This window comes from Lynx canadensis, chromosome C1 (assembly GCF_007474595.2).
Source record: "Lynx canadensis isolate LIC74 chromosome C1, mLynCan4.pri.v2, whole genome shotgun sequence".
Classification (NCBI taxonomy): Eukaryota; Metazoa; Chordata; class Mammalia; order Carnivora; family Felidae; genus Lynx; species Lynx canadensis.
Genome location: NC_044310.1, coordinates 209,952,536 through 209,971,810, shown reverse-complemented (window position 1 = coordinate 209,971,810; position 19,275 = coordinate 209,952,536). Strand labels below are relative to the sequence as shown.

The following is a 19,275-nucleotide window of genomic DNA, read 5'->3' as shown; positions in this document are numbered from 1 at the left end:
GTCTTCCCCCTTTGTTCCTTCGGCAAAGCATGAGAACTTTGGTAAGCACTCCCCAAACCTAAACACACATGTTATTCATGAATACGCTTTGCAAATTATAAAAAGCTTTATAAATATAAAATTTATTGTATTAGTGAAGTCACATTGGTTTCAAGTAAGTTATCAATTGTCCTCCTTTCTCAAACTAGTATGACTATGTAAGTTACCCTGTATGGGTAACAAAACAATTGTTCTTTCAATTTTGTATGCTGCCTTTAATAAGCTTCCCAGTTTTAGATAGTTAAATTTATCAATATTTACTTTGTGGTTTTCCATTGCTTTTAGCATATAAAGTCCTTACACGTTCAAATGTTAAGTAGTCAGCTATATTTTCTATTAAATTTTACAGTAATCACTTATGTTTTTTTATTACCTACCCTCAAGCTTACATCTTTAAACACTACAATTTAGTTTGTTTTTTAGTTATAAAATAATTTGTTTTACAGCAAAGTTGCAAGTATAGTAAAAAAGAACTCCCATATACCCTTTACCCAGTCTCTAATGTTAACATTTACTTTATCATGCTCTTTAGATAAAATTTTTTCTAAGCTTTAAATGGTTTAGAACCTTCTCTTCCTAATGTCTACCTCCTAAAAACAAAGACATTCTTTTGTATAAATGTAAGCAAAACTATCTAAATCAGGAAATTTACATTTTATTATTCTCTAATCCACAGACTAGCCAATTATCTTAATAGTGTCCTTTAGAACAAAAAAAAAAAAAGGTTCACCGGGTAGAGAATCTGAACTGTCCTGTTGCCTTTAATCTGGAACACTTCCTACAAGCGTCTTTGTCTTTCATGACCTTGACATCTTTGAAGAGTATAGGCCAATTATTTTGTAGTATGCTCCTTTATTTAGGTTTTCTCATGACTAAACTTATGTTATACACTTTGGCAAGGAATACAACCTAAGTGATGTTGTATCCTTTTCCGTGAATTGTATCAGGAGACACATGATGTCAATCAGTCCCATTCCTAGGTGATGTTAACTGACATGTGCCAGATTTCTTCATACTAAAGTCACTATTTTTCCCTTTGGGATTAAGTATCTTGGAGGGAGATCCTATGAGACATTTTCTATATTTTTGCTGCTTTCTTTGTGCTTTAAAATTTTAAGCCTAAAATACTTCTGAAATTAATTTTGGTCTACCACATCAGTTAACACTCAGACTTTCCATTTACTGAATAACCAATTCCTTCCATACTTAACTGCTAAAATGTGTTTATTTACAGTAACTTTATACACTTAATATATATAAAGATTATAGCACGTCTAAGGATCTAGTCTGTAGATCTGTGCCTATTCTAGTTTCGGACTGTTGTAATTACTCCAAGTTTATATTGCAAATTATTGCCTATAAACACAGAGATATTTTTTAGTGTCTAAGTGGAGCCAATCCTATTTATTACTCTTTGGTTTACAAATCTTCCCAGATAATTTTACTTCTTTGTTTTAGAATCATTATCTAAAAAGGAGTAGAAAACTCCTACCAGTGTCTTCGTTCCAATTGTTCTACACTTAAATTGTGAAGCCTTCATAAATCTTAAAGCACAGCGTTCTCATTCCCAAAGACAGTTATGAATATTATAAGCAAGCCTGCCAAAAAGGGAAGATTAACCACAGGTTTACGTTTCTTTCTCTCTACAGAGTAAGTTTTCAATGTTGACATTTTCCAGAATATTAACAAGAACAAACAAGGTACTGAGCAAGAGAGCAGAATGGGAAAGGTGACCTAATCACATTTCCTTCAGAACTGAATATGAAGTACAACTGTATTTACTCGTCACAATATGCAATAAGAACTGTTTGTGGATTATCGATGGCTTAAGGATAGCACCAATACCAGTGAATCACCTCTAACAGGAACACTACTCATTGTTTCACTCAACCGAAAGCTTAACGATAGTAATGGATTTGTACTGACACTCGATTGTCTGGTTGTCCTGGTGACTCAAAGCCTGCATTTGCCAGGCAGCTGACTGAGGCTGGGAATGTAGCCTCTGGCTGAGGAACAGAGAGACTAAGCAGCCCAAGTGCAGAACAAGCCTCGGAAGTAAACCTGATCCATACCACAGTCTATGTGAAGTAATCATGAGGAAAAGAAAAAAACATTTCGTTTTCATTGAACATTTGTGAGTACATGGGTGGCCCACAGGTTAATCAAAAAGCAAAGAAAAAAAGAAAAAAGGAAAAGGAATATTCAGGCAAAGCTCTTGTCAGTAAAAATGAGATGTGCAGAAGAGGGGAGTTTTAAGTAGGTTTCCAAAACAGATTATCTCAATGTCCAAAGGGAACAATTTGACCACCAATAAGAATAACTACAACAGACTGAAACACATCAAATAATTTCATAATATTTAAAAAAAAAACCACATGTAACTGGTCATTGTTGGAAGATGTTTTGGAACTCATTTTGAAAACAGTTAAATATTGAGAACCACATATAGCTTTATGTACACTATATACCTGATATTCATGACTAGTTTTAATGTACTTAAAAAAGAATAAAAGTACTGCACATTAATGTAAATTTTATTAAAATAGCTGTATTTTCTAAAACCAAAAATATTAGTGAAAAAGTTTTACATCTTTGCAAATTTCATGAATACTTGATTAAATAGAAGATAACTGATTTCTCATCTGCCTCTGCATTTTTATGTTATGTAACTTCTGAAAAACTCCACCATACACTCATGAGAATCAAAGTAAAAATAGCCAATCAAGTCTTCAAACTACTATTAAAAATGTTTGATTTTACAGAATCCCTGAAAAGGTCTCCAGGATCTCCAGTAGATCCCCAGAGTGCACCTGGAAAATCACTTAGTTAAAAATCACCACTTTACAACCCCAAATTAATGGATATAGGAACAGAGATCTACAAGAACAGCCCCTAACATAACCGTGCCACCAAAATATCTCTCCATGAAAGAACACAACACCCAACCCGTGAAACACCAGGTCTTCCTCTTTTTCCAAACTAAACACGAATCTTAAGAAGCTACTAGATCCAACTACCAATTTACTGGTAACTACGATGACTGAGGAACACCGACACTACTATACGGATCGAATCAGCAAAATCCAAACAGTGGGAAACTACTGAACAAATGACTGGGCTGGAGAAGGGAGAAAAGGGGAGTGGGGGAGGGCAGGGGAGGTGGAAAGAGGAAGAGAGAGAGAACCGGAGTAAACAACCGGAGGGGAAATTCCTAGAAAACAAAGATTTAACAGGCAAGCAAAGCAGGTACCACTTCTAGTAATGTCAGAATAGCTCACATTAAAACCCAACTCTCCAACAGATAACTATAATCTCTATGTACATTATAAAAACTACCAGAAGACACTAGGGAACAACCAAAGCAAACAGAATGTTGGAAAGGAAATTAAGCATTTGCTGTTTTTTTTTTTTTTTTAAAGACGTGGTCAATAACAATCAGAGTAGTTGCAGCAACTACAAAAACTGGAAAGTGAGCAGCAAATCCAAGGAAGGAGAGAATCAGAGAGTAGGAGCCACAAAACTCTGCCCAGGTCTCTGGCTCACCCTTGACCTAGGCATGTGCGGGGCTGACTCCAAACCAACTCAATTAAAGACTAAAAGAACTAAGTGGAGATTTTAACTGGTATCTTCCATGAGAAGCAGAATTTGCTACAGTAAAAAGGAAACAAAAGAAACAAACAAAACCAACACTTTTGGAAGGAACAAAACCGAATCCAGAGGCTCTACTATGCACCATTTCCAGCCTTCTGGATATAATCCAAAATCACTAGATATACACAGAAACAGCAAAGTGTGACCCACAATCAAAAGAAAAAGCAATCAGTAGTGACACACCTGATGTGACAAAGACTTTGGAATTGGTAGATAATGATTTAAAGCAACTTGTATCCCCGTGTGCAAGAGCTTATGATGAATAAAACGATGAAATCTCAGCAAAGGGAACAATTACAGAAAAGAATCAAATGTAAATCCTAGAACTGGAAAAGTATCTAAAGAAAAAATGGTCAAAATGTTAAAATAATTTTGATGAAGACAAATTCACAGATTAATGAAGCTTAGCAAACGCCAGGAAGGATAAACACACACGCACACGCTCATAAAACACTCATGGGTACGTCATAGTTATATTCTAGAAAAAAAAAGAGCTTCAAGATGGCCTATTGCCATAGAGCAAGAACAATATAAAGATCAGATAATGCTCTTTTCAAAGAAGAAAAAAGTATTACCAGAGAGAGAGAGAGAGAGAGAGAGAGAGAGAGAGAGAGAGAGACTGTATATGACAGAATGTCACCTTTGTGAGGAGGACATAGTAATAATAAATATTGGCCCCTAACAAGTTTCAAAATAAATAAAGCAAACAATAAAACAGGGAAAAATATACAAATCCACAATCATTTGTTAAGTGTTCTAACTGATAAATTACCTACACGAAATCAGTAAAGCAGACCTGTAAGATCTGAACAGTACTATCAATCACAACCTATAACTGACATTTATAGGACACTATACCCAATAACTTCAGAAATACATTCTTTTCAAGTGCACATAGTATGTTCACCAAGAGAGACCATGTGCTGGACATAAAACAGGACTCAAAAAATAAGAAAGGGTTGAGAAAACATATAGAGAATGTTCACTGACAAAAACAGAATTAGAAATTGATTATACAGTAAGAGATCTAGAAAGACTCCAAATATGTGGAAATTAATCATTTCTATATAATCCATGGATCAAAGAAGAAATCATAAGGGAAACTAGAAAACATTTTAAACCGAATGATAAAATACAACATATCAAAATTTGTGCAAAGCAGTTAAAACAGAGGTTAGAGAGAAATTGATTGCTTTAAAAGATTAGAAAAGAAAGCTCTCCAATTAGTGATCTTAGGTTCTATCTTAAGCAAAGAAAGAGCAAATAACCCAGAGTAAATAGAAGAAAAAACAAAGACCAAAATTATAGAAGCTACTAAAGACATTTAAAAGAAGGCTCTCATTAACTTTGTCAATAAATATGACAACTTAGGCAAATTCCTTGAAAAATACAATTCATCAAAACGGATACAAGAAACAGATAATCTTAATAACCAGTGATCACTTTCACTCTCTGCCCCAGTGACACTCAGATCCCAGTGTTCCTCTTTCTGTCCTTCTAAAGTGCCCAGTCATCTCAACTAAAGCAGCTGGCCAAAGATGACTGAGTCATCAACTCCCACATAAGATTCTAACACTTGGTAGCAGAAGCTGCCAACAGGGGAAGGGGTCTCCATGTCAAACAACAGTACATCACCAAGTGGGACTTTTAAAAACAGGCAACAGGCCAAATCTGGCTGGCGCGGGGAGTGAAAGGGGCGGGCAGGGAGCAGGTACACAGTTTGCCAACTCCTGATATACAATATGGAGAGGAATCTTCAAAGAGAAGGGAAATTGGAGGACTTGCACTCCCTGACCTCAAGACTGACTTCAAGACGGTATGCTACTGGCATAAAGGGCAATGAATGAATGAATGAAACTGAACAAAGAGCCCTGAAACATACTCGTACTTACATGGTCATTTCGTATTTGACAACGGTTCCAAAGTAATCCATTGAGGAAAGTGTTTTTACCAAATGGAGCTGGAACAACTGTATATATTCACAGAAAAATACGAACCTCAACCTCCAGCACACCATATACTAAAATTAATTTGAGACTGATCATAGATGTAGATGTAAAAGCTAAAGCTTTCAAAGCTTCTAAAATAAAATGAGATTGTGATGATGACAGTAGGCAGAGATTTCTTTAGAGCCGAGAAAGAAGAAACTATAAAACTAAAAACTGATAAAATTCATCAAAAAAGACAAATTTTGGCTGGTCAAAAAAAAAAAAAAAAAAACACTAAGAAAATAAATGAGAAAGCCACAGACTGAAAGAAAATACTCACTAAACCAGTCTTACGAAGAAAAATGAACAAATTCTGATATATTCATAGAACAGTCCTAGGTAATAAAAAAGGAACAAACTACATGTATCCACATGCATAACTCTCACAAGAAGTCTTATGCAAAAAGCACACTTTATTAAATACAAATAAAAATCAAAACAGTGGTTGCCTCTGGAGAGGGGAGACATTAAGTAAGAAGAAATGTCAATGTGCTTTATCTTTGCAGAGCTTTGGGTTACCAAAGGGGATGCATTTATCAAAACTCTTCCCAAGGTAAGATTGTTACATTTCCGTCTATGTCAATTATACTTCAATTTTTAACAAATACTGAATTCGAATTAATGATCTCCTGAGGATTTAAGGGGTGATGTGAACTAATGTTTGCGGCTTACTTTGAAGCGTAAGAAACATTAAGTGGAATTAACTAATGGATGGATACACAGACATGTGTGAAAGCAAACACAGCACAATGTTTACCATACCTGCACAATTTTTCAACTTTTATGTATATTTGAATGTTTCATAATAGAAAGTTGGGGGGGGGCGCCTGGGTGGCTCAGTCGGTTAAACGTCCGACTTCGGCTCAGGTCATGATCTCACACCTGTGAGTTCAAGCCCCGCATTGGGCTCTATGCTGACAGCTCAGAGCTTGGATCCCGCTTCGGACTCTGTGTCTCCCTCTCTCTCTGTTCCTCCCCCACTCGTACTCTATCTCGCTGTCTCTCTCTCTCAAAAATAAATAAATAAATAAATACATACATACATACATACATAAATACATACATAAATACATAAATAAATAAATAAATAAATAAATAAATAAATAAATAAGTTGGGAGGTGGAGGGGGCAGAAGACAGGCAGATCTGGCCATCGTGCCATGGCTTTGAGACGATGCTGCCATGGGCATCCATGAAAAGGGGTTCTGAGAGACAGTGCAGCATGTAGGTCAACCTGCAAGCCACTCACACTACCAGAGACCCCCCCCTTGCCTGCAGTGAGACCTACAGCAGCAGCTGCAACAGAAGGTAACTGCTCACCACCACCCCATCCTTGCAAAGATCCCAGAATCACAGACTGGTATGAGGTTTTCCTTGGGGAGCTGGTGGAGCCCATAGTCCAGCAGAAGACTGACAAGACATCATCTAAATCTGTAAGAAGTTCTTGCTGGGTGTGGCCTTTGCTTACTCCTACCCAAAGCTGATACTGCCTGTGCAGGATGGCTTTAATTTCCGGAAACAGAACCAAGAACTCTTCGATGTCATCACCAACTCCTCAAAAATCCATGGGCCCAGAGCCTGTTTCAGCTTTCTTCTTACCAGTTCATAAAGCACCCCACAACCAGATGGCATCCTCCGTTGCCAAGATGAATGCCAGGTGCTGTCCTAGAAGCCAAGCAGACTTCCTGCTCTGGTAAGACTCAACACCAATCGTGAGCAGCCTGAGTAGCAGCTGATGCGGAAGCACAAGAGACACAGGTGGAGGACTAGAACGCAGATGTGCACCACAGGGCACTTGTGCAGCATGTTTGACTGCTAGGTCTAAAGTCATCTGAGCTGTCAGGCTTCCCAGAGACTTAAGATGGCCAGGACTTACCCCGGACTACAGGGCATCCAGCCCCAGTGATCTGAAGCCCCAACTCTCCTGATGCAAACCTGGCCTCTATCCCACAATCCAAGCGATACAGTCCAAGAAGTTGCCTGGTAAGACTGTGATCATCTAGCTTCTGACCATTTATCAGCAGGTACAGTTTCAAAACCCATATTAACCACTCACAGCAAGTAAGTGGAGCTTACTTGCATCTTGATTCAAACAAACCATTAAGGAAAAGAAATGAAACTTAGGAAATGAAAGAAAACTGAACATTGCTAACTAGATTACGAATTTTTATGGACATGAAAATTGTATTGCGATTATGTATTTTTTAAAGCCCTTGTTTTTCAGAGATAACATTAGTTGATGAATTTACAGATAAAATTGTATGTCTTAAGATTTGCTTCAAAAAATAAAGCGGGGGTAGTGCCTGGATGGCTCAGTTGGTTAAGCGTTCGACTCTTGGTTTTGGCTCAGGTCATGATCTCATGGCTTTGTGGGTTTGAGCTCCACACTGGGCTTTGCATGGACAGTGTGGAGCCTGCTTGGGATTCTCTCTCTCTTTCTCTCCCTCTCTCTCCACCTTCCACACTCACAATGTCTCTCTCAAAATAAATACACTTAAAATATCTATATAGATATGTATAAAGAAGGGACAAGAAGACCATGAATGGGTGGAAGTTTGTTATATTATTCTATGTGCTTGTATAGATATATGAATATCTCCATAAGAAGAAGTTATAAAAGGAACAAAAAAGACTGACAATTTCTATTTTCAATTAGATCCAAGTAAGTTTTTAAAATGGTAACTCACTAACAGGAAAAAAGAAACAAAATAGCTGAGAGGTGAGAGGAAGCTACAATGGCTGAGGCAAATAAGCTAGAAGGAAGTAAACAACGTGACCTAAGATACCAGTGCAAAAGAAAAAGTTAAACGCTCAGAGCATTCGTTACAAATTAGCACCTAGCTCCTTTACAACAATCTGGGTTTTCAGTCACCATTCAAAAAGACCATGCTACAATATGTTCACATCAAAGGCACAAGACAGGTACTTCTCACAGATTACAAAGGAAAATGAAACTCAGGGAAAAGTAGTTTGCCCAAAGTGACAAGACCACAAATTATTTTGAGTCTTAGTCTGGAGCCTTTAGCTGCTATAGTGGTTTTCTCAAATGGTAGCCTGTAGCCCTCAGCTTCAGAATCACAATGGGGTTCTGGCTAAAAATGCAAACAGACACCCCTTCACCTCACCATACTTACCATACATTCACAGTCAGAATCTCTGGAGAGCTCTCTCTCTCTCTCTCTCTCTCTCTCTCTCTCTCACACACACACACACACACACACTAAATACATAAATACATAAATACATAAATAAATAAATAAGAAAAAATTTTAACAACTACTAAAAGTAATTTGGATGAAATTCACATGGATCCAAAGTCTCAAACTCCCTTGGATATATATTCTTGTACACTCTCACCGCTATAAGTGTAATGAAAAAGTATGTAAGATACGATATAGAAATGTCTACAATGTTTTGAGGATAGTAAAACCAATACAGAAGAAACTATGAAATAAAAAAAAAAAAAAAATATATATATATATAGTGCAATATCTTAGAGTGAATGCCATGGTGTGTGTGTGTATATATATGTACATATACACATATATATACACATATGCACACACATACATATAAATTAAATATAAATATAAATTTTTTTTGAAGTATGAGTGGGGGGTTTATATAGTCCCTGTCAGCTCCAATACTCCTGGAAGACTTCACAGGAGAGTAAAAATTTGATAGGGGAGTAAAAATGTGAATCTTAAAAAAAGATTCACAATAAATACAACATCATGAGCAAAATGGCAAGAAAACTGGAATACGGACAGCATATATGGAAAACAAAACAGAGATCACTACAGTTTAAACATTTCTGCTGGAAATGAAGCAAGAAAAAGATTAACTAGGAAGGTTATAAAAGGATTTATATTGAGAACTGAAAACTCTGGAATGCCACAGACCAGGGGTCTTCAACCAACCACCTGCAGATCAAATTGGGCCACTGGCCTGTTCTTGCACTGCCCCTGCTCTAACAATGGTTTTTACAGCTGTTTAAAGGATTATTTCAAAAATGCTCTATTCAAACAAGGATATGCAACAGAGACTGTATGTAGGTGGCCCACAAAGCCTACAATATTTACTGGTCCTTTACAGAAACAGTTTGCCAACCTTGCTAAAAGCAACAAGGTTAATTCTAGATCCTGGAGTACTGAGTTTGTAACTTAGCTCTACTCAATCATGACATTTAATATGCTGTTATTAAAATCACAGCCAATTGTTGCTGCTATTTAAGATCAGCATAAAAATTAAAATGTCCCAAGAATTTAAATACATAACCCAAACATTAATGTAAATGACACTTTTGTACATTATAAAAACTAAAAAAATCCCTCTAATAAGGAACAAAAATACATATTGATAATCCTTCCCTTGTAACTTCTACTACCTTAGATTCTGATTCAATAAACATCTGAATACCTACATTATCCAACAAGAACTACACTCGGAACTTTCGCAGATTGCTCAAGTTCAAAGTATTTTAGCCTTTCTATATAAAGATTGTACTGTCACTATTTTACAGTTGGTAGAAATGGAGTCTCAGAGGCATCCTGTCCAACGTTCTCAGCCTGCCGAGTCCAAAGCCCATTCTTTCTGCACAAGACCACTGCACTTCAAGAAGTATTTAACAAATCCAGATGAAATTTAATCTATTTCCCTAGAGAGTTACAGTTTGGGTTAAGACCGCTTAGCGTTTAGCAAAACTTTAAAGAAATGACTACAACACTTTGAAACGACATGGTATCTTCACACACTGATTCACGATTCATTCAGAAGTTCACGGTCTTGGGGCGCCTGGGTGGCTCAGTCGGTTAAGCGGCCGACTTTGGCTCAGGTCACAATCTTGCGGTCCGTGAGTTCGAGCCCCGCATCGGGCTCTGTGTTGACAGCTCAGAGCCTGGAGCCTGTTTCAGATTCTGTGTCTCCCTCTCTCTGACCCTCCCCCGTTCATGGTCTGTCTCTGTCTCAAAAATAAATAAACGTTAAAAAAAAAAAAATTAAAAAAAAAAAAAGTTCACGGTCTTTACTCTGATAACGTCCCATAAACTCTTTGTGATATTGGCTTTCCACTTTTCAGAGTCCACGAGTCTGTGTGGAGAATCACCATCACTTATTTAGTTTACAGGACACGAGGTGTCCTGTTTAACCCATAGTAGACTGAGTACACACAACGTATCATAAAATGATAACTGGATATTCCAGAAAAACTGTCCGAGCATGTGAATTTGGAATTTAAAATTTTTTTAGAAACAAAAATATTTTTTGTGTGACAGTGTTTGTTTCCTGTTATAAATGGCCCCAATCTCTCCCAAAGATGCAATTTAATTGCCCAAAAACTCTCAATAGCTTATCTCATAAACTAAGGCCTATTTAATCATAAGTATAACGTCCTGAAAAATCCTCATCTCCACACTCCCAGAGCATCTACAACTACCACTGAAGCCCTCTCTGTCTTAAACCAAAATGGAATTGGCAAAAAATGATTTTTGTTGTCTGTCTCCCCCCACTAAACTCCAAGCTTTACATGAGGGCAAGTCCTGTCTGCTTTTGCTTGTCACTCTATCTCTAGCACCCAAGGACAGTCCTTGGTACACAGCAGGTGATTAATAAATCTCTCTTAAAAATGAAAAACAAGGGGCGCCTGGGTGGCGCAGTCGGTTAAGCGTCCGACTTCAGCCAGGTCACGATCTCGCGGTCCGTGAGTTCGAGTCCCGCGTCAGGCTCTGGGCTGATGGCTCAGAGCCTGGAGCCTGTTTCCGATTCTGTGTCTCCCTCTCTCTCTGCCCCTCCCCCATTCATGCTCTCTCTCTGTCCCAAAAATAAAAAAACGTTAAAAAAAATTTAAAAAAAAAAAACGAAAAACGAATCCATCATAAATGTGAACAGAGAGAAAAGAGCACCATAAATGAAAAACGAATCCATCATAAATGTGAACAGAGAGAAAAGAGCACCTTACTTTATGGGCCAATTGTTTTAGAAAGTTTGGTTTTTTTTTTTTCTTTCTTAAAGCAGTAGTTTGTTTTGGGGGTTATTTTTATAATCTAGCATAAAAATAATCAAATATTGTCTATTAAATGATTTTATTTCTACATGTAGACTGTATGTGCCTGTGGAGCATCAATAGTGACTCTTTTATTCTCAGGCCTAAAACAAAATTAAGGAGAGTTAATTTGCTCCTAGAAAAGAAAAACTGATGTTTCAAAATAAAATTACTAATACATTTTCTTTTTATTGAATTTCTAGAGCACTGATCACCAGCCCTGCTTCCATTAACTTTGATAATCAGGATTTAACCCAGTAGTGAAATTCCCTCAGCTAGAGGACCATAAATTACCCACAATATCACAAAAGAGGACATATGGAGGAAGCAACTAAAGATTTTTTTTTAAGTTAACATCATGATAGAAAAGTGCTACTAGGTAAATACAGTATATAGAAATTTTTTGTAAAACACTTTACTTCTGAAAAAAATGTCAAAAGTATTTCTGCAAATAATAAATACAAGGTGCTTTGCTGAAAAATATTGTACTGACATCTGGCACATTATGTTCTATAAGATAATAACATACACATCTGCTCCGCAGGAGTCTCAGAACACTAAAGTAATGTTCAAGTACTTCGTAAACCACATCCGTAGAAGCTAATGATATAATGTAATAAATATTAAGCATGTCCTTGATACACATTTATAAACGGTAATAACAGTATTTGCTTACCACAGCTCGCAGACCAAGACAGATGAACTTTATTAATCACTCAAATACTGTAAGTGGTGCTGCCATCAGTTCTGTGATTTTCCAAAACCAATGAACAATTCTTAACACGGGTCTGAATGAAAAGCGAAATCTTCCCTAGAGATGCACATGTGTTAGGCCACTGCGCTGATGGTGAATAAAACGGATTCCCTGAATCCGTGCCCTCTGCCCTGTAACTTGGCAGTCCCCTCCTACTCTTTATCCTGAATTTGGCAGCATGACTTCCTTTGGCAAGCTGTTCACAACTGTAATGCAAGCATTACAACAGATTGAAGTTATACACTCAGATGACTGTAAACAGGTTTTCCCACATAGAAATGTCTGGAGGAACACTGAAAGCATGTGCAATGTAGGTGAATTCTGTTCAACACACGGGTTGCTGAGTCATTCAGCAACCACCGTGCTTACCTGCGTAAGCCTGCACCCTCCAATCAGGACCAGCTAACTGACCCTCAGAACACTAACCCCGGGAGGGAGGAGACCCCAGGACCGCCGCCAGTCAATATACTCTCTTTTAACTGATGAAACACTCATCCTCAGGTATGACCCCTTCATGCACATTACGTTAAGACGGGCAGGGCCTTTTTAATCCAAAATATATGTGATTGAGGATGGTCCTCAAACACAGTGACACACAGCTGGAATATGGCAACATGTTTTAAAATGAAAAATTAACATTTGCATGCTTTCTCTATGCATGTTAAACTTAATATTTAAATGTTTACATAAGATAAAGTGATAATAGAGCACCTGCGCTTGGAAGTCTATCAAGTTTTTGCTAGGCTGTGCTGACCATCCTGCACTTTATAGTATCAATCCTTACCTTCTAAGTAAGCACCTCTTAAGTTTTTAAGAACACAGATACTGTTAATATTAGTAAGAATTAAATATACCTAGCCCAAGACTTTGATTCTAAGATGTTCTTAGGGACACAAGAAACTATGTGTCTCTTCCTTAACAAGTATTTAAAAGGTTGGTATATTTTCTAACAGTACGAACTATAGTAAATTTCCCTTTCTCTTTGTGCAATGTGTTTGCTCTGCCTTCAATATCTTTTCCTGCCACAGGGCGCCTGGTTTGCTCAGTCAAAAGAGCATGCAACTTCTGATCTTAGAGTCATAAGTTCAAGCCCCACATCGGGTGTCAAGATCACTTAAAAATAAAGAAAGAAATAAACTTAAAAACGAACAAATCTCTTTTCCTGCCAGCTCAGGTCCTAAATGTTTTACCTCTATGAGATCTTCCCAATTCTTTCCTTTTCACCCAGTTTGAATCTGTCCTTCCAGATTATTTCTGATCCTTCTTATTCTTGTCATTAGTTATCTAACATATGCTATAACTGTTACATATCTGCCTCTCCAACTACACTGTAAGCTCTATGTCAGCTAAGCCTCTGAGACACACCCATAACTGCACCCACAGCACCTCGCACACCCACAGCACCTCGCACGGTGACTGCCCTGGCAAGGGCTTTAAGTGGCCTATCAGTCAGTCCGCATGGCTCTTTTCGGGATTTAAAATCCATGAACCCATTCCAGTCATCTCTAACATTCATATTTTGTTTCTACTTTTTTCTTCAATTTTTTTTTTTGAGACAGAGAGGGTCAGATTGTGAGTGGGGGAGGGGCAGAGAGAGAGGGAGACACAGAATCCGAAGCAGGCTCTGAGCTGTACGCACAGAGCCCGACGTGGGGCTCAAACTCACGAACCGCGAGATCATGACCTGAGCCGAAGTTGGACGCTTAACCAACTGAACCACCGAGGCATCCCTGTTTCCACTTTTTGATATGAGTTGCCTAAAATTGTTTCCTTGCCTATATTCTGAATTTATTTTGATGTCCATCTTAAAAACTGCCATATTCAACAACATGGGTGAACTTTGAGGACACTATGCTAAGTGAAATAAGCCAGTCACAGAAGGACAAATACCGTATGATTCTACTCACATGAGGCATCTAAAACAGTCAAACTCACTGAAGCAAAAAGTAGAATGGCAGTTGACAGGAGCTGGGAAGGGAAATGGGGAGCTGCTATGCAGTGGGTATAAAGTTCATTCATACAAGATGAGTAAGTTCCAGAGATCTAATGTACAACACTATGGCTACAGGTGAGAATACTGTATTGACACTTAAAATTGTTTTCAGAGAGGAGATCTTATGTTGAATGTTCTTATCACAATCAATCTTGTATTTTGAGGCCGATCTTCACCTAACCTTAGCTACTTACTGACAGGTGCAGATGTTTTTACCTAGCCTCTCCAATAGACTGTCACCTTTTTAGTTCTATTTCTCTGACGTTACCTATGATCATTAGATTTTTCATCTAAGAACAATAATATTTTATTTCTGACTCCCTATTTCAGATATCCAAAATTTTCCATACTAGGCCAACATTCTAAGAGTGTAATTAAAAGTTTGCACTGCTAGTTTAATCCCAAACTTTATATAAACAATTCAAATTATATTTTAATCAGTAAATATACTATTCTGTACTGTCATTACAAATCTTCTGCCCTTTCTCCTAGCTTTAGATTTTCCCACGTCAGTCTGAAACTTGATTCCACAAAATAATTTTTTATCAGCAAAATTTGGGAGACTTCAAAGTCTGCTCACTTCTCTGAATCATGCGTTTAAAAATATCTCATAATCTTGAATTTATACCTCTTTGCCGTTTTAGAGCCAAAATCAGATGTGCGAAACAAGTAGGCAAGCAAGTTTAAGATATTACTTGCTTAAGGAAGAAAGAGAGGCAAGTAAAAATGCCTACATATATCCTGAGGGTGAACAATTAAAATGAATAAAATACTAAAACAACTTTTTTCTGTCTCTTATATCAAAAATATGCAGACAGAATAGGGTAACTAAAGTAATTATTTCCTTTCCATGAAGTAATGAAATAATTTTTGGGGTCAATTTTATAGTTTTTTCAATGCCAGATCACCACTTTCATGAACACATGGTAAAAACATAGAACTAAAAACAAGAAAGCAAACAAAACAGAATGGCATTGCTGGAAGCCCATTAAAACAGACTTAGAATGAAACAGCTCCTCTCCAAGTTCTTCTTGGGCTCCCCTTCGTGCTGGGCTCTCCCCCAGCACTGCCAGCCTCCTCCCTACCCAGCACCTGCTCAACACAAAGTTCAACATATAATAAAAATGTAGGAGGGGACCTCAAGCAAAAGCTGATTACACAATGGCCTAACAAAAGTTTACTCTTTTGGTCTTTTAAAGTAAACACTAACAATTACCCCCATACTAGATGTCTTCCAAAAATGGCTTTTACATTCAACACTGATGAACTTTAGATACATGTTTCACCTCAGGATAAAGGTATTTTTGCAGTAGATATTAATTCTAAGTACATTACTAAATGAGTACTAAATGAGTACATTACTAAAAGTTATTTTTGTGTGAAAATAACTTTTTAAACAGTGAAATCCACCATCTTTTATTTTTTAATGTTTGTTTATTTTGGAGAGAAAGAGAGCGAGCGAGCACGGGGGACGGTCAGAGAGAGAGGGGAACAAATAATGTGAAGCAGGGTGTCTGCTGACAGCAGAGAGCCCGATGCGGGGCTCAAACTCACGAACCCTGAGATCATGACCTGAGCCGAAGTCAGACACTTAACCGACAAGAACCACTCAGGCACCCCTCCACAGTGAAATCCACCGTTCTAAACAACTTATTAAACCTTATTAAAACGACTGCCAACAAGAAAGTTAAAAATTGTAAAAACACTTACTTCATTTCCATGTTTCTGCAGAAATTCAATTTCCTGTTGTGTGAATGTTGTCATGGAGATAGATTTCACCCTGTGTGGTGGATTTAACCCTCTCCTAGAAGATAAAATATTTTACAAAGTTACTATATCTTAAAAATTACACATCAATGTAAAACATGTTTAATTAGTGCATTTAAACGTAGAACAGTTCACTCCATAAACTAAAAGTATTTAAAAATTATTTTATTATTAATCTCCACAATAGATATGTCAAGATAAGTCAGATTCACACTAAATAATATATTTAAAGATAAATTCAGGTAACTATCTAATTAGGAATACATAGTACCTGTAATACATGAGCTTCTTGGAAATACAAAAGTTGCTTTAGTGTGTTTCTAATGGAAGGACAGGACTACGTAAGAGCTCTATGGTAAAAATTCAAAAAGCAATTAATCATTTAAATATTTTCACATTTCCTAAGAAAATGACAATGGTTTGTTAGAGGTCTGGAGCTATACAAATATTCTAATCAAATAGCTACTACCTTTAAGCTTGAGGCTGATTTGAAAACTGAAAACTAACCCAAGAAAACTGGAAATGATTAACCTGTAAGAATGAAGTCCCACCTCTCCCATCAATTCAAACAAAAATTTATAATAAAAGGATATTTTCAATCATCTCAGAAGGCAGTAAGCATTCAAGACGAAACCAAAGAGACATAAAGGGACTCAAGAAATGCCTGGACTCAAGATTAAAAATGCCTGTTAAGTTCTTTTACAACCTTAAAGTCTTTTCTGCATAGGTGGCCTTAAAAGGACTTTATCTCTGCGCTTCTTGATGTTTACAATGCACTTAAAAAACTGAATAGAAATGCACTCAAAGAAGAATAAAAACTATTTACATTTTGCCCAAAGTGACCTACTCAACCCACAAAAATAAGGGTTAAATAATCTATGCAAAGTAACAAGTAATCTATGCAAAGTTTCATCTAATTACGTTTGAGTCATGTCCTCCGGTAAAGGCCTCATTTGGAACCCAGGGTCTAGAGCAGATTATTAATATTTTTACATAATTTTTTTTTAATTTTTTTTTCAACGTTTATTTATTTTTGGGACAGAGAGAGACAGAGCATGAACGGCGGAGCGGCAGAGAGAGAGGGAGACACAGAATCGGAAACAGGCTCCAGGCTCCGAGCCGTCAGCCCAGAGCCCGACGCGGGGCTCGAACTCACGGACCGCGAGATCGTGACCTGGCTGAAGTCGGACGCTTAACCGACTGCGCCACCCAGGCGCCCCATATTTTTACATAATTTATCACAGTCATCTTGCAGACTCCTATACTGAGAGATTTAACAAAGATGTAAAATAATATATGAGCCAGAAGTCTTTCAAAAGTAACCTGGAAACATTCCGAATAATTAAATATTATACAACAACCCTACAAATTCACAATATTATAAGCCAAAACAGTAAGGAACTCAGAATTAACAGATGCTCCTCAATTTTCACGTCCTGCTCCTTCTCGCTCCCTGACAGAACAGTCAGAGATAGATGGCACATCTTTCAAATCATGCTTTGAATTACGACAGAGCACTTTAGGTTTCATGTTTTGAAGTTGGGGAAACGTTAAGTTGGGTATTGTTGCTGTTTTTAAGTTTTAAACTAATTCGTTTACTTCTAGCTCTTGGTTAAGTCATAAGATACAGAAATAAGGACTGCACAGTAGGAGAAATTGAACACAGCAATTTCATCCTTGTAAAACTTTCAAACTTAACTAATGAAGAAACAACTACAGTATGAATTAGTTTCAAGTAAATGTGTAATCACAAATTAAGGGTTTAAAAACATCTCCTAAATTTCCAAAAGTGAAAATGTAGGAAAGTCATTATTCATGTAAAGCAATACGCTTTGTTTTCCGATTCATCTGTATTATGAGAACAAGACTAGATTCACCATTTTCAGGGAAGCGTGTTAACTTACGATGTGTATTTACATCCCACCTTGTTCAAAATAATTTAAGAACAAATTAACTTACTGTTCTCTTAAGTTCCACAACTCCTTCCCTCTCACTTAGCAACTTGGTCTCCCCTTATTTGCTAATACCTCCGTCCTTGCTCCAGTCAACCCTTCACCTTTCCACCTCCCTTACAGTATCCTTTTTAAAAAAGGAAAAGGCAAAGGAATAATTTCCTAATGAGGAAGTGTCAAACACTGCTTACCAGGGGGTATGCTTTGGATAAGAAAATTTTCAAGAATTATACTCCTGTATTTCTCAACTCATTAAATGTGGAAACCCGATTCTTTTTTCTTTCTAAAGCTCGTTTTTAGTTCTATTTTACAGACGTAATCTCATGACAGTACAGTGTATAGCTAATTCATTCCCAGATCTCAAGACCCTATGGTATCACAGGGTCGGTTTATGCATGAAGAAGGCATTCCTTTTACTTAAATAAGTGACAAAATTTTGAACTTATGAAACAAATACAACCACAATGAACTCATAACCAAACTATGAAAGGACATTTTTTTTCTACTTAACAACACTTACTCTAGGACTTCTTTAAGTGAGCTGACTCAGTGCATTTAAAATAGGAGTTAATTTGCACAACTAGAAGATACAATTTTGCGAGGCCACAATAATTACATAAATTGAGTCGCTCCAAGGAAACTTTACACGTGTTCATGTTGATTTCTCTAATTGCTCTTTTATATTCCATTGACTCAGGCAGATTAACTCTAGTCTCAATGCAAGGATATACAATGATTTTCCCCTTTTGGCCTCCAAAAGCTTCGTATAGATATTAAAGGCTTATAAAATAGTTTGGTTAGCGGTGCCTAGGTGGCTGAGGCAGTTAAGCGTCTGACATGGGCTCAAGTCGTAATCTCGCGGTTCATGAGTTCAAGCTCCGCGAGGGGTTCTGTGCTGACAGGTCAGAACCTGGAGCCTACTTCAGATTCTGTGTCTTCCTCCCTCTCTGACCCTCCTCCACTTACACTCTGTCTCTCTTTCTCTCACAAAAAAAAAAAAAAAAAAAAAAAAAAAAAAAAAGAATAAACATTAAAAACAATTTTTTTAATGTAATAGTTTGGTTAAAAAAAGTGATTAAGTCCAAAATGAAA

The 19,275-nt window shown here is 37.2% G+C and overlaps 1 protein-coding gene across 8 annotated transcripts in view; it reads right to left on the bottom strand.

Annotated features, from left to right (window-relative positions):
- Positions 1-19,275, bottom strand: part of AGFG1 (ArfGAP with FG repeats 1) — a 73,963-nt gene that overhangs the window by 39,551 nt on the left and 15,137 nt on the right. For all 8 annotated transcript variants that reach the window (XM_030327233.1, XM_030327234.1, XM_030327235.1 and 5 more), the window contains exon 2: positions 16,175-16,268. In XM_030327233.1, the coding sequence (XP_030183093.1) occupies positions 16,175-16,268 (94 nt within the window). The remainder of the gene's footprint in view (positions 1-16,174; positions 16,269-19,275) is intronic.